At 39.8% G+C, this 24458-nt stretch overlaps 1 protein-coding gene across 1 annotated transcript; it reads left to right on the forward strand.

Moving 5' to 3' along the window:
* Nucleotides 1-310: 310 nt before the first annotated feature.
* LOC103197907 (speckle type BTB/POZ protein) lies at nt 311-23691 on the forward strand. The gene is made up of 9 exons (XM_007941936.2): nt 311-388; nt 1468-1589; nt 3867-4018; nt 4143-4270; nt 13923-14100; nt 17832-17887; nt 18379-18501; nt 22076-22218; nt 23547-23691. The coding sequence occupies exons 1-9, from the start codon at nt 311-313 to the stop codon at nt 23689-23691; spliced, it is 1125 nt and encodes a 374-aa protein (XP_007940127.1).
* Nucleotides 23692-24458: the final 767 nt, after the last annotated feature.

The following is a 24458-nucleotide window of genomic DNA, read 5'->3' on the forward strand; positions in this document are numbered from 1 at the left end:
TTTGGGTAAATTTCTTTGGTTAAAATAATATTAACTATTGTGCAGAGGATAAAAATAGGATGATAAAATTGTGACTAGGAGATACTAGATTAAGTAAATGGATTTCTCTGAGGTAAAATTTAAGTTTGGGACTTGAATGGTAAGGGGCCATTTGAATGATAAAGGTAGAACCAGAGATAAAGGAAGACCAAACAGAAATAGTAAGTTAAAGTACCATCAACCTAATAAAATCCTCTTGCTTCTGACCAGGGTGAAAACAGATATCTTTGCCCCCTGACTTTGGAAATCTCGCGTAACCTTCAAACTGGCGATGTCAAGGGTTCCAAGTCCTCCACCTCCGGCAGAAATGTCGAGTGGCCCTGTAGCTGAGAGCTGGTGCTACACACAGGTAGGTTCATGTTCTAACCTTGTAAATCTTGATCTTGGAAGGATTTGGTGGACAACAGGAATACGAATTTCTTTTCTGCATTGGGTTTCCTGCTTTCTTTGGTATGTAGCTACTAAATAGCAGATAAATAAGGTACTTTTAGGCTGTTGTTTTTCAGTGGAGGTTGAAAGAGGGAATCTGTAGCAGCCTATATCCCATGATGGAAATGTGTTCTAAGAGGGCTTCAAACTGGTTCTTCTCAGTTCAGTCATGGCCGAGGAAACAAAACTGGAATTGATCCGAATGTTTAAAATTTGGATGAACTGGAATGATAACTGAACAGGAAAAATTATAGGTTGAAGCCTTAATCTCCTTCTTAGACAACACGGGTAGTGTACACTGGGCATAGCAACCAGATCTCTTCCTTGTTAGATTTTGAACAGTCGGAAACAGCAGTGCCCTGCTCAGAGATGGAATTTTGAATGTATACTGCTCTCCGCAGTCTTGCCAGTAATCCAAACTTTTGCATCGGGCTCCTGAAAGCTCTCCTATGCCTCTTCAGAGTCTCCCGTTCTAGGGTTCAACCCATAATTTTTCCCATTCATGTTACCGTTCTGGATCACCAACATTTTAAAAATTCAGGTCTGTTCCAGTGTCACTTTGTCAGCCATGACTGACCTGATTTAAACCAGTTTGAAGCCTGGTTCTAAGGGTCTTCTATTGGACAGGTCCAGGGAAAACCAAATTTGAGATTTACAGCCCTAGGCAGTGACATTAACATCTCAATTGTCAAACACTGCACTGAGCAAAGAGGCTAATTTGAGGTATGGTTTTATTATTTATTTTCCCAGCTCTGTCCATGTTTTTCTCACTTTCCATCCAGTGTTTTGAGAACTTGATAAAGTTATGAAAGCAGTTGGTCAGCATGAGATTTCTTAGCATGGATGAAGGAACCTGAAGCAAGAAATGGCTGAGCATCTTGCTCTCTTCCTATGGGGAGTCATGCAGAGGGAGGGAGGGAGAATGATTGCCTGATCTTCAGCCTATTTTTTTAGATTGTCTGCTTCCTATTTAATTGCTTCCTGGTTTTCTGTTAACAGATCAAGGTAGTGAAATTCTCCTACATGTGGACCATCAATAACTTTAGCTTTTGCCGGGAGGAAATGGGTGAAGTCATTAAAAGTTCAACCTTTTCATCAGGAGCCAATGATAAACTGAAATGGTGAGGAAGAATACATCTAGCTGTGAACATTTTTCAAAAAGTTGCCTGTTTTCTTGCTATTACAAACATTGACTAGAATGTAATCTCTTTGAAGGCAGGGACTTTGTTTTGTTCTTACTATATTCCTCAGTGCCTAGAACAGTGTCTGACACATATTGGGGGGGGGGAACTCACTGCCATTGAGTCGAATCCGACTCATAGCATCCCCTCCCTGGGTTTCCGAGGTGGTATCTCTACAGAAGTAGATTGCCCAGTCTTCCTTCCGAGGAGTGACTGGTGGGTGTGAACTGTCAGCCTTCTGGTTGGCAGTCAAATAAATGCCTTAGGCACTATACCACCAGAGGTCCCTGACACATATTAGGCACTCAATAAATATTTGTTAAACAGATACATCAGGGATCAGCAAACTTAAATAGCTATTAAAAAAAAGCTAAGAACTCACTGCCTTCAAGTCGATTGTGACTCACAGCAACCCCTCCTCGGGTTTCTGAGGTGGTATCTCTACGGAAGTAGATTGCCCAGTCTTCCTTCCATGGAGTGGCTGTTGGATTTGAACTGCCAGCCTTCTGGTTAGCAGTCAAATGGTTTAGGCACTACGCCACCAGGCTGTGGGGTAATATAAATGAGTGAAGAGAGCCAGTGTTGTAAGTGATACCTGCACATGGTGTGAGAGGTGATTCTTGGCAAACTGGCTAGTGCATGTTCCTCTGAAGGGCGTGGTGGCTACTCAGCTCCAGCTGGTTATAGGCACACATGAATATGGCCTGACCCTTGTCCAGTTTTCTGACTTTTCAAGAAAAGCAAGAAATTGGGTGTTTTTTTTCCTCCTTTTTCAAAATTGTAGCAAAACATACATAACCAAACGCTTGCCATTGTAATCAGTTTGTTAACATTACATTTACCATGTTGTGTAGCCATTACCACTCTCTATTTCCAAAAGGAAACCTATATTTTAATGTGAACTCTTGTTTTTCAAATAGTCTTCTCTCTCTCTCTTTTTCCCCTTAAAAACAACGACAAAAGATATTTATTTGCTTATATTAACTGGGATCACCAGGGTATAGGATGGGTTTTGAAGGTAATTTGACCCAACAAGTCAGTGGTTAGATCAAGGACCCTGTGTGTCTCTACTCTGCCCCTCTCTTTATACTATTGGCTGTGTCAAGTTTTTTTTCCCTTGTAAAGGACGGCTGGCAGTAGCAATAGGCATAAACACTGCCATCCAACAAAAGCCTGTGTTTGAGCTTCCTCTGAACTAGTTCTTTGGCCAAAGATATGTCATACATGCACTGATTGGTAGGCCTGGGTTCCCTGAACTAATAATCCTTGTGACAAGGGGAATGTGGTCTGAGGGTGAGAGTCAATCTCATCCAAACCATATATCTTCTTCAGGAGGAGGAGCTGTTAAGGAGACAACTATGTGCCCACTGCAAAGACCAAAAATCCTACAAACTACCAGTTTTTGACCTTTGATAACCCACTGAAGAGTGATTTATTTATTCATTTAGTATTTACTGACTGTGTATATTAAGTGTATTTTATTTATTTAAGTCTACACCCTTCGCATAGGGTGTAGTGATCTTTGAGTCTTACGCACTCTCTAGAGAGGCATGGGATTGAGCCACCTGTTTGAGAGAGGTGCTGCAACTCCGGCAAGGCCTAAGGCTACATATGGTCTATGTATAGATGGTGAAAAGCAGTGTCTCAGCCACATACAGTTCAGTTAATGAACTTACACTAATGCTGAGTTTTGTTTTGATTCATCAGTAACGGAGTGGCATCTCTAACCTTATTTAGAAGCCTAGCTTAGAACTTTGCTTTGTGTCATAGGTGTTTCCCTGTGTCTGCTGCCTCTGAGGCTCACATGAGACATTTTTTTCCCCACATGATTTCTCCCTAGTTCCAACAAAATTAGGGCTACCTTCACAGAGCAAGGCTAGATAGAATTTTAAAATATTTTAAGGGAAAAAGAAGTGAGTGGTTTGGGAGAGTATAAGGAAAAGAGAAAGATATTCAAGGAAGAAATTTAAGAGATTCTATAATACCCCTTTATTTTTGTTGTTTACTTTTTAAAGGGTAACTCAAAAAGTGGTTGGCAAGTATCATTTTACTGAATCAGAATCTGCTGATATGGAGACGGGGATTTAAAAAAGCACCTCCCTCTAGTGATTCTGGTGTTCCAGTTCTGTCCTGTCATTCCGTCCTAGCACTTCATAAGCCTATAAAACAGGATGCTTTCAATACCATTTTTTTCCCCCTCTTACCTATTTTGGGCAGGTGTTTGCGAGTAAACCCAAAAGGACTAGATGAAGAAAGCAAAGATTACCTGTCACTTTACTTGTTACTGGTCAGCTGTCCAAAGAGTGAAGTTCGGGCAAAATTCAAATTCTCCATCTTGAATGCCAAGGGAGAAGAAACCAAAGCTATGGGTAAATGTTCTCCGTTCTGTTTGGCTCTTTACTTTTTATATCCAGCAACTTCATACACTGACAAGTTGTGGATTTCATCTGATTTTTGAGTAGCCCTAAATATGACTTTCTTTTTTCACCCCAGAGAGTCAACGGGCATATAGATTTGTGCAAGGCAAGGACTGGGGATTCAAAAAATTCATCCGTAGAGATTTTCTCTTGGATGAGGCCAACGGGCTTCTCCCTGATGACAAGCTTACCCTCTTCTGTGAGGTGAGTCCTTTTACCCTGCTGTGAGATTTGCAGTTCCCAGTCCTGATGGACATTGGTAGATTTAATTGTATTATGGATAGAGAACGAAAAGAATTCCCTAATGGGGTTGTGCTGCACAAACGTTATGTATGTGACTGATTGAAAACTGCCTCGTGATTTCAAGGCTGTTGGACATCTCAGCTTTCTAATTGTGACTGTTATTAAAAACAAATATTCTGTGCTATCTTAGTATGTATGAGTGTTGTTTTGCTTGGGTCGGGATTCTGGCTTTTCACTTTGGATGTTTTCAGATAGCATTTATAAGGACTGTTACCTCCAGCTGAAGAGAATACACTAGATAGGTATACTTGTTTCTTAAATTTTCTGGCTCTTCCTTTAGTGTGAAATCCAAGTGTATTTGACTGTGGGTCACTTTCCTCTTCTCCTTTTTGAATTAGATAACACTTACCTGAAATTGAGTGCCAACAATTTCTCATGCTGGAGTAATTGAGAAATAGGAAAATGAGAATCATTTTTTTTTAAGAGTCAAGGGTGTGCCAAGCTTTATAACCTATAGTTAATTAGAGGAGTCAGCTGTGGTCAGCTTGGAAAGTCCTCCTCTCACCAAGGACCTAAGAGTCTTTCCCAGGTACACAGGAGAAGCCCTGAAGTAAAATTTCCAAACTGATGGTGAATTGGAAAGTAGTTTCTTTAATGAGTCTATGTTAATTAGTAATTTCATGTTGTTATCAATACATTTATAAATACTCATAAGCTCACAGAATCATTAATGAATAAAACATCTAGCCAGTTGAGACATTGGTGTTCCTTGTACATCATATTGTTGGGGATCCAGTTTCTGAACAGCCCCACTTGGTGAGATTAACCACTGAACTTTCATGGGAGAGAGTGCAGGCAAGTTTCCCAGCTACCAGTGAAGAGCATGCTTGGTGAAGTAGTATGCTGACACAATGAGTTAATGACAGTTTCAAAGGCATATCATTCCCTGGGCAGCGGGGAAAGGTGTGTCTTCAGAATCTTGCTCTTCCCCAGAGGAAGCCTAGCCAGCAGTAGCTGGCTTCTTTTCCAAGTCACAGCTCATTGAGTATTTCAACAGAATAGTAGCTGATGATTAGAAAACTTTGGAGGCATGGTTTATTAAAACAGCATACTGAATACATTAAATATGATTTGCGTAATAGCTTCCTTTTTAAATGCCAAGTAGAAGAAGGAAATACTAGAGTGAGAGCATCTCTATCTAAATGTTGCAGTTGTTTTAGATGTGATGAACTTGAAATTTGAATTCCATATGAAGTCCAGCTGGTCACAAGTCATGTTCAGCTGCCCAAGTGAAGAATTGGGAGCAATTAGGTGGTTTAGTGTGAAGGTTAGCTGTTAATTAATATAAATTGACACAGACTATCAGTTTTAATATTAACTATCATAAACCAAACCTATTTCTGTCAAGTTGATTCTGACTCACAGTGAGCCTATAACTATCATAGAGACTTATATTTCAGAAAAACTTAAAAAATGTGGAAAATGCTCATTTCTGTTGGAAATGAAAGTCTCTCTTGAGAATGTTCTCTGAAGGAACTCTCCTCTAGATATTGTTCCTATCCTCCTTTTTTGCATTTGGTGTTTTAGGCAATGCCATAACCTTTATTGCAACGTTTTTGCATCCTCAGTGAGTCCAGCTTTTTCTCATATGCTCCCTTCTAAATCTATTCCAGCTGCTACAACCCCTGAATTGACATTCTTGATTTGGAAACCAATCGGCCTGCCTGTCACTTGGCAATCTCTTATCCTGTGGTTAAGTCCAAGGCCGAGTTCCCAGTTCTCTCTGCCTCCGCTTCCCCATATGAAATTCTCTCAGGAGAAGTCCTGTGGTTAAATTTAGATTTGCCTTACTGACTTAGAAGGGAAGTGAGATGACACTTTGGAAATGAGGAGATGTTGAACAGGGAAACGTCTGCTGGGTTCTGCTGATGCCATCGGTTTTTTACCATCGAACCAGGTGTGCCATCTGTTCCTCTCACACTTCTTTGTTGGCCACAGGTGCTGAGTGTTGCTTCTGATACTTGGGCTTGTGCCTAGTGAGACTCATTTCTGTTCCAAGGCTCTCTGTGGACTTAGTAGCATTCAGCGTGGCAAGACGGTTGCGTGGGGGTGTGTATTGGATGTGTGGGGTTTTAAAAAAGTCTGCAGATCATCTGAGTTCTTAGTGCTTTTCAGCTAGATCGTCCTTTGTTCCAAATTCTATCCCTTTGACCTGTTGTTTCCCTTCTATCAATGAGATATTTATAAATATTTATTTTAATTCATACTTATACTGTATTGTTGTTGGCTTAATTAGTTTTTTCCTGTTATTTAGAGGCTTTTTGAAGTTGATATCCACATACCAATTTGGGTTGTGAATATCAGACCCTCACTTACTCTATCCCTCACTTAGCCTTTGGCTCAGGTACTTCTGTCCTATCCTCATGCAATAAGAATAGGATTGGGTTGTTTTTTGTTTTTGCTGTTCCAAAGGCCACATGAGGGAATGTTAAGGTGAAAGGGTAAGAATCACACAATTGTGTATTTGGGCATTATTTCAGTATATTGCTGTTAATGAATGTTTAAATGAAATTAGATTGCAAATTCTGAAAATGCCAAAGGGGTGGTCAATTTTTTTTTTTTTTTTCATCTTTTTTTTTTTTTTTTATTGTGATTTGGGTGGAAATTTACAGAGCAAATAAATACACATTCCATACAGCGTTCACATACACTTTGTCTCATGACATTGACCACAATTTGCCACAATGCAACATCTCCCCTCCTACTTCCTCCCGATAGTTACCTCTTCCCTGTGTCCATCCCTCCTCCATGCACTCCTGCCCCCTGAGCTGTCTCCCTGTGCATAAACAGCCCTTCTTTCTCCCATGATTGTTCTCTCCAAGGAGTGTATCTACCTCAGGTAAATGTTCAACTCATATGCCTGTCTATTGTTTGGCTGGAAGCCACAGGCATGGGTTCAATTCCAGACCTGAAGGGCAGCTATGGGCCATAGTCTCAGTGGTTCCACCAGGCTCTATCAGACCAGCAAACCTGGACCCCCCCCCTTTTTTTCCCTCCAAATGATTTTGAGTTTTGTCCTCCCTCCAAAGGGGTGGTTTTCTTTATAATGTGGTACACTGGATTTGCTTTCAGTCCTCAGTGATAAAATGGCAATGTTTTTGTCTATTAGGAAATGTGACAGTTCTTCCAAATTGATACTGCTCGGTTAACTTATTTGGAGGCATTTTGCAAGCATTCTCTGAATTGTCCCTTGCCACAATCTTTTGAGCTAGGTTAATACTGTTGCCTTCCTGTTACAGAAGAGAGAAGCAGTGCCTAGGGAGGTCAGGTAATTCTTTCTAACATTGTGTAGCAAGTGAGTGTCAAGGCCTTGTTGACTCTTCACTTTCCATCTCTGTCTGCTGTGTTACACTAAGTGGAGCTGCCTGCTATTCACCCAAGGAAGCCTAGGCACTACCACGTTTTCTTGACAGAGAACATTTACTGTAGTAATGGAAGAGGGGTAAAAATAGGCATGGTTAAAGTACACTTTTAATTTTGTCTCTAATAACTTGAACACAGAAGATCTTCATGAAATGTTTCAACTTAGATTAACCCTTCTCTCCAAGTATTTATATGAGGCAAGCTTGTCCTCATGATGAAGATGCACTGTAGTCCACCTTCAACCTTCACTGTATATGCCTTTGACAGGTAGAAGATTCCAGGGCCTCTTTGTGATGTTGCAATTAAAATTGAACTCTGGGAAATATCCTATTTCTTAGATGCTAGTTAACTCTTAAAACATCTCTTCCCTCCTCAAACAGAATATCCCTTTGTAGCCTGGGGATATGTATTTTTACCAAATTTTAAGTAAGTCAGTCTATTCATATTTTCCTTTTTTTTAAATTTGGAGTATTGGATATATAGGTTGAACTGTATGAAAATGTCAGTATTTTTTATTGACCTATATATATGGTAATTTAATATGTAACATTATGGTTACATAAAAGCAGATAATGTAGTAAACTTACCAAACAACTCTAGAAAAAGAACCCATCACCAAAAGCTTGCAACAAACCTATATGCTTGCTCCCTCCCTATCTCAGACCTGTTGGCTCCCCACTCAGAGAATGATAAATAGCTGTTTTGAATTTTATGCTAACATTCCCTTGTTTATTATTTGTATGCCTAAACATGTTCTTTAGGTTTGCTTGGTTTTGAGCTTTATAAAATCAGTGTCATGTATGTGTGTATGTATATAATCATCTGGGACTTTTTTTACATTGTTTCTAAAATTTTATGTTCTGGACATAACTATAGTTCATTCATTTTTAGTGTTGTATATTAATCAGTTGTGTGACTGTACACTATTTATTTATTCATTCTCTTGCTGATGAACATTTGTGGTTTTGCTAGGTTTTTGCTATTAGAAATATATATAACCTGTATGCAGAGTTTGTTTCTTGATTGGTTTAATTATGTAGGCGCTAAGACATACATATATTTCCATTGTTTTTACATTGACAATGTTTAGAAAAAACGTACAAGAATTAGTATAATCTTCAGCCTTTAATGAGATTTTCTTTTTTAAGGAAAGGAATTGACTTTAAAAGTCAAGCCCTCTTACAACTTTGAAATTCAAGGGGTTAGAAAGCCTTCCTGAGACATTTTCACGCAGTCGTTTATAAGATGACATAAATGTCACAGTCACGTCATCTTCACAGCTTCAAGTCTGAATGAGTCTCCATAGTCAGCTTTACAGGCATTAAAAAAATATCTTTAGTTTTTCTCAAAACGGTCTCATTTTGGCATCATTTGCAGAGGAAAACAATCCCTTTCTGAGTTAAAAGTTTGGGCTCTGAAGACTCATTTGTGCATGCCATTTAAAATTTATTTTTAATTAAGCGTATTTAATGTTGGTAAGAGGTGCCAGACATTCAGAGCTCTGGAGACTTCAGGCATCTATATATCTACAGAACAAGCCTGGCTCAGACAGCAAAGGTACATTCTCCTTCCTGCTGTGTTCCTGTCTGTCTAGGGAGAGGAATTGCTCCAGTGAGGGGAAGCATAGTCTTCAGGCCTTACTCAGTACCAAGCATGCTTCTAACCAGCAGAGGGGTAACCATAGTTTGATTATGTGAAATCCAGCTTTTGCCAATTCATTTTATCCAGTCTCCTAAATTGCCATCAAGTGCGTTAATGACTTTGGGCTCCTGTCAACCTAATTCAGGCTAGAACCCAATGCCAAAAGCATTCTCCATTCCCTTCATTGTCCATCCCCGGAGATTCCTGCCTTTCCCTATGAGGAAGCTGGATTTAACTGGTCTTTTCCATTTCCTTTTTTTAAATCAGTATTTTGAAGTTATAATTGGAAACAGGCAATTTCTACCTTTGGTGTTAATATTATGTCAAAGAGAGTAAGAAAGTGGTCGAACCAAATTAGAGGTCTTACATGGGACAGACGGGGCTCTCTCTGGAGTAGTTTGTGCTGGGTCCTGGTTTGTCACTGCTGTTACCTGGTTCTGATAAATGTGCTGTCAATTCTAGGCACATTCATAATTGATTACTTTGGCTGTTTCATTGGTCAAGATCATAATGGCTAGTTTAAAACAAATGAATAAATTTCCTGACCTGATGGTAAATATCTCACTCCTACATAGAAAGAACTCTGGTTATTGGATGGAGTGTTAACTTTGCCTGTGGGTTTATGACTACATTTAAGAGATGACTTGCATCTTGAAGGTTAAAAGAAATGTGGGTTATTTAGAATGTCTCTGAGCTGGCATTCTCATTGAACTCTTAGAAATAGCAGGAGTAGGGAGCTGATTCTCAAAGTTTATAAATTCTACTTTGATTTAAATACCTTTAACCTAATGTGGTGAGCTTTGGTGGCATAGTGCCTAAGGCATTTGACTGCTAACCAGAAGGCTGGCGGGTCAAATCCACCAGCCACTCTTTGGAAGAAAGATTGAGCAATCTACTTCCGTAGAGATACTGCTCGGAACCCCAAGGAAGGGTTGCTGAGTCGGGTTGTTAGTTTCTGTCGATTCAGTTCCAACTCGTAGCGACCCCATGTACAACAGAGTGAAACACCGCCTGGTCCTGTGCCATCCTCAAAATTGTTGCCATAGTTGAGCCCGTCATTGCAGCCACTGTGTCAGTCCCTCTCACTGAGAGGTTCCTTCGCTTTCTTACTGACCCTCTACTTTACCAAGCATGATAGCCTTCTCCAGGGACTGACCCTTCTGATACATCGCCAAAGTACAAGAGACAAAGTCTGGCCATTCTCGCCTCTCAGGAGAATTCTAGCTGTACTTCTTTCAAGGTAGATGTATTCGTTCTTCGGGCAGCCCATGGTATTTTCAGTATTCTTTGCCAGCACCACAATGCAAATGCATCAGTTCTGTGGTCTTCCTTATTCACTGTCCAACTTTCACATGCATATGGGACTGTTGAAAATACCATGGCTTGGGTCAGGTGCACTTTAATCTTCAAAGTGACATCTTTGCTCTTTAACAAGTGAGAGATCTTTTGTAGCAGGTTAGCCCTATGCAATATGTCATTTGATTTCTTGATTGCTGCATTCATGGGTGTTGATTGTGGATCCAAGTAAAATGAAATCCTTGATAACGTCAATCTTTTCTCCATTTATTGTGATGTTGCTTGTTGGTCCAGTTGTGAGGATTATCGTTTTCTTTATGTTAAGGTGTAATCCATACTGAAAGCTGCAGTCTTTAATCTTCATCAGTAAGTGCTTAGAGTCTTCTTCAGTTTCAGCAAGCAGTATTGTATTATCTGCATCTCAGGTTGGTAATGCGTCTTCCTTCAGTCCTGATGCTGATTTCTTCTTCATGTAGTCCATCTTCTCAGATCAAATTATTTGCTCAGATACAGATGGAATAAATATGGTGAAAGGATGAAACCCTGACACACACCTTCCCTGATTTTCAAACATGCAGTATCCCATTTTGTTTAAATGACTGCCTCTTGGTCTGTGTACAGATTCCTCATGAGCACAATTAAGTGTTTTAGAATTCCCATTCTTCACACTGTTATCTATAATTTGTTATGATCTACACAGTTGAATGCCTTTATATAGTCAGTAAAACACAGGTAAACATCTTTCTGATAGTCTCTGCTTTCAGCCAAGATCCAACTGACATCAGCAGTGATCTCCCTCGCTCCGTGTCCTTTTTGAATCAGCCTCGAATTTCTGGCAGTTCCCTGTCAAGAACTGCTGCAACCATTTTTGAATTCTTTTACTTGCATGTGATATTAATGATATGTTTTGATAATTTCTACAATCTGTTGGATCACCTTTCTTGGGAATGGGCACAAATATGGATCTCTTCTAGTCAGTTTGCCCGGTAGCTATTTTCCAGATTTCTTGGCATAAGTGAGGGCTTCCAGCATTACATCCATTTGTTGAAACATTTCAGTGGGTATTCCTGGAGCCTTGGTATTTTTTGTTTGTTTGGTTGTTTTTTTTTTTTTTTTTGGCTAATTCCTTCATTGCAGCTTGAACTTCTTCAATATCATCAATTCTTGACCATATGCTATCTCCTGAAATGGTTGAATATCAACTCATTCTTTTTGATATAGTGCCTCTGTGTATTCCTTCCATCTTCTTATGACGCTTTCTGCATCATTCAGTATTTTGCCCACAGAAGCCTTCAATATTGCAACTCAAAACTTACTTTTGTTTTGTTTTTTTTTCAGTTCTTTCAGCTTGAGAATGCCGAATGTGTTCTTTCCTTTTGGTTTTCTAACTCCAGGACTTTGCACATTTCATTATAATACTTGCTTTGTTTTCTCAAGCCATCCTTTGAAATCTTCTGTTGAGCTCTTCTACTTCATCATTTCTTCCATTCACTTTAGCTATGTTCCATTCTAGAGCAAGTTTCAGAGTCTCTTCTGACACCTATTTTGGTCTTTTGTTCCTTTCCTGTCTTTTTAATAAACTTTTATTTCTTCATATATTATGTCCGTTATATCATCCCACAATTTGTCTTGTCTTTGGTCATTAGTGTTCAGTGCATCAAATCTGTTCTTGAGATGGTCTCTAAATTTAGGTGGGATATACTAAAGGTCATATTTTGGCTCTTATGGACTGGCTTTCTCATTTTCTTCAGCTTCACCTTAAACTTGCATATGATTAATTGATGGTCTGTTTCATAGTCAGTATCTGGCGTTGTTCTGACTGATGATATTGAGCTCTTCTCCATTGTCTCCACAGATGTCAGTTTGATTCATGTGTATTACATCTGACACAGTCCACATTGAATGCCTTTATATAGTCAATAAAACACAACATTTATATTGTTGAAAGAAGATATTTGCATTGAATAGGTCATTGGTCATCCAAAATTCTGTCATGCAATCTCTGGCCTCATTTCTATTGCCAAGGCCATATTTTCCAACTTCTGATCCTTCTTTATTTCCAACTGCATATTCTGATCACTAGTAATTATCAATATATCTTAGTTGCCTGTTGGTCAATTTCAGACTGCAGAAGTTGGTGAAAATCTTCAATTTCTTTGTCTTTGACTTTAGAGGGTTGGGGCATAAATTCGAATAGTAGTATTAACTGGTCTTCCTTGTATATGCCTATGGATATTATCCTATCACTGACAGCATTGTACTTCAAGGTAGATCTTGAAATATTCTTTTTGACAATGAATGCAATGCCATTTCTCTTCAATTTGTCATTCTTCACATAGTAGACCATGTGATTGTTAGATTCAAAATGGCCGTTACTAGTCCATTTCAGTTTACTGTGATGGTATATGATTTTTAAATCCTTGTGTCTGGTATCCTAGCCAATTTATCTGAGTTTCACTGACCCATCCCCAAGTTACTTTTGTTTTATCTACTCTGAAGAGTTCATTCACTAGGTTCAAACATGATGCTGCTGAAGCCATAGTAGAAGGTTAGATACCTGTATAAATCTGTCATCCTCACTCTTTTCTAAAGCTACAGGTGCATGTCTAGCTGCAGCCAGCCATCTTGTATGTCATTGTCATAAGTGCCTGAACAGAAGTGCTGTAAAGATCTTCCAAGCACAGTCCTGACTGGTAGCAGATCTGTAGTGTCATGTTCATTAAACTAACAGTTCTGAGGAAGCCAGTTATTTACTAGACCCTATAGCAATGACTTTATTTTCATGTTCCAAATCTCACTGAAATAAGCAAAGCACTTTTAGGCTTAAGTTATTAGTCTTTTCCCTAGAAACTTTCATTTAAATGGTAGTTTCTTTAGGATTTCTCTGTCTTTAACCTTTTGCTTAAGGCAGAATAAGATAAATACTTGAAGTTTACAATTTGTTTCTATTAGTTTTTTCCTTCGGGCTTCTTTGCCCTGGTTTACAGGGCAGGGGAGGTAGAGCCTGTTAGAAGCTAGAGGAAAAGGAGTTTTGTAGGGGACTTACTCCCCAGGGCCTGAGATAGAATCGAATAAGTGATTGTGTGATAGATAGATTGGAAATGTCTCAATCCAGAGGATAAGCCTTTCTTTGTGGAGGTGATTCTACAGCAAAGAGGTAAAAGTCAAGTAGAAATCCTTTTATCTTTCTTCCTGCCTGAAAGAAAATTCCCAGTAACAAAACCATTGGTCTGTGTTTCCTTATCTTCCACAGGTGAGTGTGGTGCAAGACTCTGTCAACATTTCTGGCCAGAATACCATGAATATGGTGAAAGTCCCTGAATGCCGGTTGGCTGATGAATTAGGAGGACTCTGGGAGAATTCCCGGTTCACAGACTGTTGTTTGTGTGTGGCTGGCCAGGAATTCCAGGCTCACAAAGCTATCTTAGCAGGTTGGTATTTATTCATGGGGTGCTTTAATTTTGGTGGAACAAGGAAAAACCAAGTGGCTATATAACTACCTTTTGAACTCATCTACAAAAAACAGCAACATTAGTTCTTTTAATCAGAAAAGGCTGATCTCCATAAAAATGTTAGTTTCGTTTTCCCTCTCTGTAGTGGACTAGACTGCCATTTTCACAGAATAGGTGATGGTGTGGTATCAAATGCCTTTGCACCTGGAGAGTACATGTCAAAACACTGGTCAGGAGCAGGAATCAGGACACATATGCCAGACCCCAGACAGGGGGTTAGGATATAAATGTAGAGGAGTCCAAACACAGACTAGCCCACCAAGCTAAGTCCTCAGCCCTGGACAACTTGGTTCTCTTTAATACAAACACACTTTGAAGAATGAGAAATATAGCCACTGAATTGGAGGAGCATCAGGTTTTGCTCTGATTTGCCCTCAGTCTTTAAGACCAGAAAGACTGATACCAAGGAGCGAACTAATAAGGGAGGGTCAGCTTTACCTCAGCTAGGAGGAAGGACAGCAGTCAGCCACAAACTGTCCATAAGACTAAGAGGAGACTACCTTTGGGGCAACAGATTTCTTATGAAGACGCTCAGCTCTGTAATTCTGAAATATATACCTGGCAAAACCCCAATCTGGCACTCTCTAACCATCTTCCTGTTCCTTTCTCAACCAGGCATTGCTAAATGCTAAAGTTTGTCATTAACTCTCTAGATTAGTGTCTCTAGGCTTAACTAAGGAGCTCTGGTAGCATAGTGCCTAAGACACTTGACTGCTAACCAGAAGGCTGGCGGTTCAAACCCACCAGCCACTCCTTGGAAGGAAAGTTGGGCATTCCTACTTCCATAGTGATACTGCCTCGGAAACCCAAGGAGGGGTCTCTGTGAGTCGGGGCCGACTCGATGGCAAATAACAACAACAACAATAGGCTTAACTAAGCACTCTACTGTCAGAACACCTTGTATGTATGTACTATAGATACATAGTCAGCTCTCTTTATTTTTCTCTATAATAGATATTTCAAGCCTTTACCACTTTCCTTTAACCCCCTGTTTCCAACTCCTAAAAGATAACCTTGCCTACTACTTTCAAGAAAAAATAGAGGCTTTTCAATAGGAACTCCCTCTTGCTTCTCACTTTACCTCTGTTCTCAGGAAAAGGGGTGGTAATCTTCTTGTGTCCAAAGCTGACTGTTCTGCTTCTGTTTCATATCTCATCCTGCCTTCTCAGAAATCCTTTTCTACCAATTATGCCTTTGTTATCTAACACATTCCCCATCTCTCTCTTACTGCCTCTTCACCCTCAGCCTGCAAGCGGGCTTAGACTTCACCCTCTAGCTACTCCTTTTTCTTTGAGAGCTAAAGTTTCTTGAGTTAGCACATTCACTGTCTACGTCCTTCCTTCCACTTATACTCAGTTCACCCTTCATGCCACTAAAGTACTTTCCCAAAGTTCCATGATCCAAGGGTATCATGTTTGGTAAAGTACAGGGTCAGGGAAAAAGGGGAAGACCCTCAACGAGTTGGATTGACACAGTGGCTGAATGTGATGGGCTTAAGCATAGCAAAGGTGGTGAGGCTGGCACAGGACCAGGCAGTGTTTTGTTCTGTTGCATATAGGGTTGCTATGAGTCAGAACTGACTTGAGGACACCTAACAGCAACAACAGCCTTTTAACGTATTACTTGTCTCTTCTCTCCTGGTTTTCTCCTGGTTCTCTGACTACTTTTGATGTCTGGCCTCCCTGTTCTTCATCCATCCCTTTAAACACTGGGTTTTCCCTAAGAGTCTACTTCAGTACTCTTTTCACTCTCCATATTCTTCCTGGGAATTTTATTTATTTATTCCTATAGCATCAACTGCTGTCTATCACCAGTGAACCCCTGAGACATATCTGCTGCTTTGGACCCTTCCATCTTTATTAAAAGTACTAACCCTTCAGTCTTCAATTTCTGTATTTAATTTAGTGCCTTATATTCTATAACCCTTCTAAGATAAAATCAATCAGAATTAGGATCAGGAGAGCAGTACTTGCACAGGGAGAGAGCTCAGAGGGCAGGAATACATTAAGAAAGAAGGACACAGAGAAAAGGTAACCACAGGGAGGAAGTAGGAGGAAAGCTGTTACATTGTGGAAATTAGACTCAATGTCATGAAACACAATGTGTATGAACTGTTGAATGGAAAATGAATCTGCTGTATAAACTTTTACAATTAAAAAATAATTTAAAATTTAAAAAAAAAAACGAGAATATCTTTTTGGTTTAGATTAAAATATTGAGGCTTAGAGGGTTAAGTATTTGTCCCAGAATACATGGTTAGAAAATGGCAGACCTAAAATAAACTGACATAAACTATGGTCCAAAAATCCCACTTGGCACAAAGCCTTACTGCATACTCCATCTGTTCCTCCACTCTTAGGTAGAGATGGGTAGTCTCAACTTTCAGCCAAACCCTTGATTTATTGGACAACATGAAAAATTTTGAGTTTCTAACCATTTTCTATCTTTTATGGTTATTAAGCTTACTTGTTTTTTGTAGTATTTCTTAGACTAGAATGGACATGGCTTAGAGCTGTGTTTCTCAACCTTTTTCATTATCATCCCCCAATGGAGAAAAACTAAATTTAAATTCTCCCTAATGAGAGAACTTAAATACTAAAACCCCCCCAAAAAAAGGAAAAAACAAACACACTGCCATCGAGTCAATTCTGACTCATAGTGACCCCCTTTAGTTTTCCGAGGTAAATCTACGGAAATCGATCGCCCAGTCTTCCTTCTGCAGATTGGCCAATGGGTCTGAATCACCAACCTTCTGGTTAGCAGTCAAATAAATAAATAATACTAAAGAACAAGATTTTTTTGTCAGGGTTGGTCTTTGGAAGATCACAAACCATTGTAGTAGCTAAGATTGTTTTGCTCCCCTTTGGGCATGATATCACCCATGTTGAGAACACATGGCTTAGAACAGCCAGCCTTCATAAACAAGCATGCGCTCTATCTAGGCAGTGGGTGCCACTCAGCCCAGTTCTTGACCTGTGGTGTGGTCCCTGGAGGTAGAGAAAGTGTGGTTATCAGTGTTCCAGGAAAAAGCCCCAGGTATTAGGACATTCTGTTTAGACTGTGAAGAACCTTCCATCATCTGAACCCCTAAATCTACCCAGAGGATAGAGAATTGTTATTCAGCATTGATAATCTAAGTAATTTGCTTGAAATACGAATTGTTGAAATTAAGTTAATAGAAAATTATTTTTAAAGTAGTGTTTGCTTTTCCTTTAAACTTATAATTATTCACTTATTCATAATATAAGAAGAAAGGAATTTTATAATTCTGGTAGTAATTTGAAGGCACTCTGGTTAGCAGTGGTTAAAGCATTCATCTGCTAATCAGAAGGTTGGCAATTTGAACCCACCAGCCACTACATGGAGGGGAGAAAGATGAGGCAGTCTGCTTCTGTAAAGATTTACAGTCTTGGAAGCTCTAAAGGGCAGTTCTGCTCTGTTCTAAAGGGTCACTATGAGTAGGATTTGACTCGAAGGCAGTAGGTTTTTTTTGTTTTTGTTTTTGGTACTGATTTGAGGATAAGACTCTTTCCTGTAGCAATAGGGCAGGAAGAAAAAAAAAAAAACACTGCTTTATCATAACATGGTAACTTGGAAGAACCAAGAGATTTCAGTGTGGTAACTGTTTCTGTTCTCCTTTCATTTCGTAGCACGTTCTCCAGTTTTTAGTGCCATGTTTGAACATGAAATGGAGGAGAGCAAAAAGGTATGTAATAGGATGGAGACATGTCTTTTTAGCCAGGTGACTAGATTCAGATGACTTGCAGATTTATTTTCCTAATTATATTTTGCTCAGTGTGTTATTAAAATGGAATACAGTTCCCTGAACAGACACCTTCTGAGAGCAGAGAGAGGTAGTCTGGGTGAATTCTAGGTTTAAGTGGACTCACTTACTCCCCAGGCTGTCCATCTAAACAGTTTTGGGGAAGGATATTAAACATGCATTTCTACTCAGAAAATTTATGAAAAGAAAGGTGTAAAATCAATGCTTTCGTTGTTTTGCTGGTGTATTTGAGAAAACAAAGATGATACCTATGATGGGAGAAAGGCTATTATAATCAAATAGGACAAAGAGAAATTTTCCATTCATGTTAGGTTTCAGATGACCTAAGCCTCACCAGAGCTTTGAAAGTATGACAACAGTTTAGGGATTCTGTTCTGTTAGAATGTTTCTCATTTTCAGTTTTTCTGGCATAGAATCGGGTTGAAATCAATGATGTGGAGCCTGAAGTTTTTAAGGAAATGATGTGCTTCATTTATACGGGGAAGGCTCCGAACCTTGACAAAATGGCTGATGATTTGCTGGCAGCTGCTGACAAGGTGAGATAAGAATTGAGAAGTATTCACAGGACATGGGGTTAGTGTAACCTCTTGAGCTTCATAGCCACTTGCCTTCTGTGTTGTATGTGGGTATAATGGGCATATATCCTAGTTTGGCCAGGACAGTCCTGGCTTACACTTGTATAATCCGTTTTACTCTCAAAAGTGTTCTGCTTTGGATGGTAAATTACACGGTCACCTTAACTATAGAAAAGGAGGATAAATTGGGCACTTACCTCTCTTCTCTTCCCCCCCAAATTTAACTACAGTGAAATTAAAGATTCAGATAATATTAACATTTGGATCGTGCTTTATAATTTAAAAAATGTTTTTGAGGTCATTAACTCATTTAAACTTTTTAAATAATTCAGAATATAGAGTAATATTTCACCCAGTGCCCTGGTTAGCATTTTCAAGTTTTACCTGAGTAGTTAGTGAGATATACTTTATTTCTTCAAAATTCTAAGATGGTTGATTCATAGCTCTTCGGGAGAAAAAAGAGATGTTGCTACAGTCAGTGTGTACTTTGTGAGACATTTCAGAACTGTTAAAGTGTAAAAATAGGGATCTGAGAATCAAGGAAATAAAGTGTTTACATGAAACAAATACGCCAGTGATGCACAATATACAGTGAGATATTATTATTAGTTCGCAGGGAAACATTTGTGAGATGCTGAATTTAACTAAACCAAGTCAAATAGGGGTTTTGCTTTCTCAGAAACTTTCATATTATTAATGAGCACTGTGAGTTTTATAAACCAGGATATGATAGAGAACATTTCTCCTATCTAGTTAACTCTGGAATCCTTTTTCTCAAGGATCACCTCTGGGAATTAGTGCTCCCCAAGCACACTTTGGGAAACTTAGTTTGTTGGTGGCTTGCCCTCCCTCCAAGGCCATGTGTCTATGGAAATTTCCACAATGTGGGGGGGGGAGGGGAAAGGGGAGATTACCCTTGTGGAAGTTTTCCTGGGTTGGGGTTGGGGATTGAGGGAAGGATGTTGAAGGCCTTAAACAAAACTTGTCCCCTGCAGTACTCATCTGAGGGGAAAAACAATCACCTAAAGGCACCAGCGCCTTCCCACCATTTGCTCTCTGGCATGATCTCCCTTCACCTCCCTTTCCACCCCTGTGGACGGAGGCAAGTGCCTGTGACTTCTGTTGATAGGTGGAGATTTTATGGTTATTGATGAGCTCTTTAGAGCGATGGCAGAGGATGGGGCGTACAAACCCAATTAATGTTAGTGATGAAGACGATTGGAATGATAGCTGTGTCTTTTTTATCCCTTTCAAGACTTTGTTAGTACAGCTAAGTCATGTGAGCATTCCGTACCCTTTCAGTCTACCACAGTTCTGACCAGAGGAAACTTGCTTTCAGTGGAGACAGTAAGAAAATATTCATGAGGAGCTCTGGAAAAGTAGAAGACACAACCCAATGCCTGCTTTTTATCAACATGAGTTTATAGTAATTCCACCGCATCTGCTCTCTGATTTTCAGTGAAATGGTTACTTGTGCTTATATGTACCAGGCATTTATGCCCCTCATCATCTAGATTATCCCATAAAGATGAATAGTACTGCAAGACCCACCTTTAGATAAAATATTAAGGCTCAGCAGTGTACAGTCTGGCTCTGGTAGAGCCGTAGTTGCCTATTTCGGTGTCACTGGGTTCTCATTCTTGCTTCTAAGCCAGGGAACCGAGTTGCCTCTTGACTCCTTCAAGTGTGCAGAGAGCGGGGCTCAGCCTGAATTGCCATTCCAAGGATGCTATCTACAGTATAATATGTTAACTTACATTTTTAAAAGATGAAACAGTTGAATCATAGCAGTGCTTTAAATGTATGAATGAAAAGTAACTGAAGGGTACATTTTCAGATTCCATTCAAAATTTCCCATCAGACAATCTTTGCTGCAAGGCTGTTTGAAGACATTTTTACCTTTACACCTCCTTGTGAGCTTTAGGAAAACAGAGTAAGAAACCTTTCATGGAACGAGCTCAAAAACATCTAGAATTTACCCAAGAGGTTGGAACAGCTTCTTCTGAGCTTTTCTGGTCTCCTGGGGGCATGTGTAATTAGACCAAAACAAAACAAAACACGTTGGCCAGGCCTGGGAGACACAATTTCAATCTCTCGGGTAAGTACTGCCATTAGGCAGGTTTTTCAGAAACATAATTAAGAAAAAAAACTTTGTCCCTTAAGGGATAAGAATGGCTACTTTTGTCTAATTATGCAGTAGAGATCAGAGCTATTCACAGTAAAAGTCCTTTTAAAAGAATGTATTGAGAAAAGATAAGAAGAATATTCTGTGCAGCCCTCTATAAAGACTTGAACATTGACTCAACCTTTTCCAGCCTTTTAAAACAAAAACGGCAACCTAATTTCTTGCTTGTCTAGTGTCATTCCTATTTTCCATGGAAACTATTTTCCAGTTACTCAAATGTGAAAAATTAAAGCGGCACCAAAACCAATAAGCTTCTTTTTGGCTCTGGGAGATCAGGGTGTCAACAGATATTCCTTCTCCCCCAGAATTCATAAAAATTCCTGCCCTGGTTTGATTGCTGTGGTTTAGCCTGGAGGAGGTACTATGTCAGTGAGTTCTGAGGCCCTCACGATGGGATCCACAAGGAGACTGGATACCCTCAAAGTAAACCATTCTCCTGTGAACCGATTAATGACATTTTATTTTGTGCTTCCTTTTTTGTTGTTCTTTCTTATCCCTGAAGTTCCTTAGTAAATTTATAATCTCATATTAGAGAACAAGTAGTACAGTTGCATTGAAACCAATCAATTAGATCAAATGTGCCCAGCATTAACCCAGACCTTTCCATTCCATTCCAGAACCTTTTGCTTAGAAAATGGGAAGTTTTTCAACTGAAACTAGATTGAGGTCTCTGCTGCTTTGTTCTCGTACCCTGAGAATCTTAACCTCAACTCCAGGAAAATAGGGCTCCATTTATCCTCTTCTATTTAAAAGGAGGCCTTTGGTTGACCCTCATTCAGGAAAAACTAATGGCAGAGATGCTGGTGAAAGTCACCACAGGGCTCTTTTTCACAGTCTGATGGACTAGTTTGAATATCCTGCTGGGCTAGTGACAATGCTTAAGTAGAAAGGGTTGAAATAAGAACTGTGTGTCACCCTAGTCTGGCTCCGAATAAAAGGATTGTGGAAGTTTAAAGTGTAATCTTCCTGTTGACTTGAAGCAGAATACTGCCTCATTGAAGGGTAGATGGTGATGGTTTAATGAAGACTTTAATCATAGTCAGGGGATAGGATAAACTTTAGGGTGTAAGTCTGCTCTGTCCATAACTGCCATATTTCTCTAAGAGCTTTAGAATTTGACTATCAACTACCCAAGTTATTTTAGTTGTATGCATTCAAAACTAACCTAGACTTCAGTTATGTTTTATATTGCAGTAGTATCCTTCTGTAGTCTCTGCATTTCTGCTCAGCTGTCAGTTATAGGGTGGTGCACACAGTTATAGCATGGTACACATGTATACTGAAAACAGTGTCCAAAGTGGTTAGTCCAGAGCTGCTTCTACTCACCATAGTGGTGCTTCTGTTTTACAGTATGCCCTGGAGCGTTTAAAGGTCATGTGTGAGGATGCCCTCTGCAGTAACCTTTCAGTGGAAAATGCAGCAGAGATTCTCATCCTGGCTGACCTCCACAGTGCAGATCAGTTGAAAACTCAGGCCGTGGATTTCATCAACTAGTGAGTTGGCGTCTTTCAAAGTTTTCCTTTTCTGATATTTGCAGTAGCTAAGGAAATGAGAAAGACTTTGAATTAGTGAGTAAAACAGGCAAGTGGTGTCATAACCTTTTGGTAGTAAGTATTTTTCCCTTTAGCTTGACAGGATAGAAAATGTTTTTGCTTTCATGGGCCATTCCTATTGGTGAGCAAAGTGTTTTATTTCCTCACAGTGATCTGAATTGATTAAAATTATAACTTGCTGGCCTGAAAACACCACATGCCCCAAATGATAGCATCTTTACTTCACACTTACTAGCTTAATAAAAGATGTCAAGATCTCTGAGGGAAGAGAAGTGTGTTTTTTATGAGTTAGTAAAATATATCTAACAATAGATTATGGAATGGGGCAAAGAGAAGAGATATTTAGTAGATGAGGTTGTTAAATCCCATGTTGAGAAAGAAATGTTTATCCCAGTAGATCTGTTCCTTCATCCTAAGTGACAACTTAGCCATATTACTTTCTGAAATAATTTGAACGGGCCAAGATGGAGTGTGATAACAACCTGTCTTCTCAGTGGGGCATGTTGTACACCCTTGCCTGATGGGGAACCTACTGTATTAAAGGTGGGAAAACCCCAGGGAGAGAAGCAGACCTGGAAAACCCCTCACAACAGCAGTTTTGAAGGAAGAGAGACCTAAGACATTGCCATGTAGATGAGTGAACAGTGTTCAGCTCAGAAATTCCCAAAGACAAGGAATAATGTCCCTTAACTCTGTGTAAGGATTTACCAATTGAAGCAAAAGAAGGAGGGCAGGGGCCAGTGAATGTTAGTTCTCTACAGGGCTCACTGTGTGCTAGACCCGTGCTTGGTGCTTTTTAGATGTTAACCATTCCATGTAGTAATAGTTACCATCCCCTCTTTTTTGATCATTAAATAGACCTAGGCTATGATCTGTTCTGTGGTTACAGACTGATAAATGACAAAGCCAGGTGGAAGCTCAGAGCTGTCTTAAGGAGCCCTTGCTCTTTCTCCTTATTGGCATCACCAGTGAATATAAAGGACATTGACAATGTAGAGAAGAGCCTGAGGAACATTCCGTCTTTTGTATTTGAGAGTATAGCAGCTCAAAGCCCTGTTTTTCAGAGTTAAAATAGCCACAACCCGGTCACCAGTCTGCACATTGTCTAACAAGCCAATTCTTACGCATATTAAGGGTTCTCTCTGAGTGTTTCTAGCATTGACACCCTTTACACCAAGCACTGGGATGTTAATTAGGCTGTCTTGGTAGTTGTTTAATCCACTATTTGCTCACCCCTTTTGTAACCCATCTCTCCACATTTCTCCTAGTCATGCTTCGGATGTCTTGGAGACCTCCGGGTGGAAGTCAATGGTGGTGTCACATCCCCACTTGGTGGCTGAGGCATACCGTTCTCTGGCTTCAGCACAGTGCCCTTTTCTGGGGCCCCCACGCAAACGCCTGAAGCAGTCCTAAGATCCTGCCTGTTGTAAGACTCCATTTATTTTCCAGAAGCAGCAGCCGTTGTTGCTGCCACTGACCACCAGGTAGACAGCGCAATCTGTGGAGCTTTTACTCTGTTGTGGGGAAAAAAGACCGCATCATGGCACCAGACTTTTAAAACAGCACTAAATAACTTGGGGAAGTGGGGGGAGGGAAGGGCTCGGGACTCGGGGCTATTCAACCTAATGAAAACCCTGTTGCTGAGTCACTGTGTTCCTTTGGCCTGGCCGAGTTTGAGACTGTGGGGATTCAGTGTAGGCACTGGCCCGGAGGACATCCAGCCATGGTACTCCGGAGAAACCTGTCTGCATCTGACTGAGCAGAAAAAATCTTCAGGTGCCTGGAGCAAAAAGGAAAAAAAAAAAAAAGGACATTTAGTTTTAAGAGAAGGGAACAGAAAAGGAAAGAAGAAAGGATTTTTGAAGAATTTCTCAAAAATCAGTTTGTGGAAGATTCCGGTAGTATTTATGTTGAGAGAAACAAATTTTAGTCCTTCCAGCTGTGGATATTTGTAAAAACTCACCACCATACACCTCTCCGAAGAGCTCTCGTGTTGTTAGCACTTATTGTTTGCAAGAACAGAACACATCCTTTTATCCTTTTATGAAAAATGACAAGGGACAGTGAAAGAGGGAAGGAGGTTATTTGATCAGGAAAATGAGTATTCTGATGTGGTGGCTTTTGCAAAGATCTTTATGGGTCTTGAAAACTGGAAAAAATGGTTCATCCAGAATTCTTAC

This window comes from Orycteropus afer, unplaced genomic scaffold, assembly GCF_000298275.1.
Source record: "Orycteropus afer afer isolate SDZICR_OR568_19922 unplaced genomic scaffold, OryAfe1.0 scaffold00085, whole genome shotgun sequence".
NCBI classification, from domain to species: Eukaryota; Metazoa; Chordata; class Mammalia; order Tubulidentata; family Orycteropodidae; genus Orycteropus; species Orycteropus afer.

What these genes read in the sequence shown, in the direction of transcription:
- LOC103197907 (XM_007941936.2), top strand. Translation starts at nt 311, where the DNA reads ATGTCAAGGGTTCCAAGTCCTCCACCTCCGGCAGAAATGTCGAGTGGC. An exon ending in TGCTGGCAGCTGCTGACAAG is followed by an intron (nt 18,502 to 22,075) that starts GTGAGATAAGAA and finishes TCTGTTTTACAG; the next exon opens with TATGCCCTGGAGCGTTTAAA. An exon ending in GCCGTGGATTTCATCAACTA is followed by an intron (nt 22,219 to 23,546) that starts GTGAGTTGGCGT and finishes CATTTCTCCTAG; the next exon opens with TCATGCTTCGGATGTCTTGG.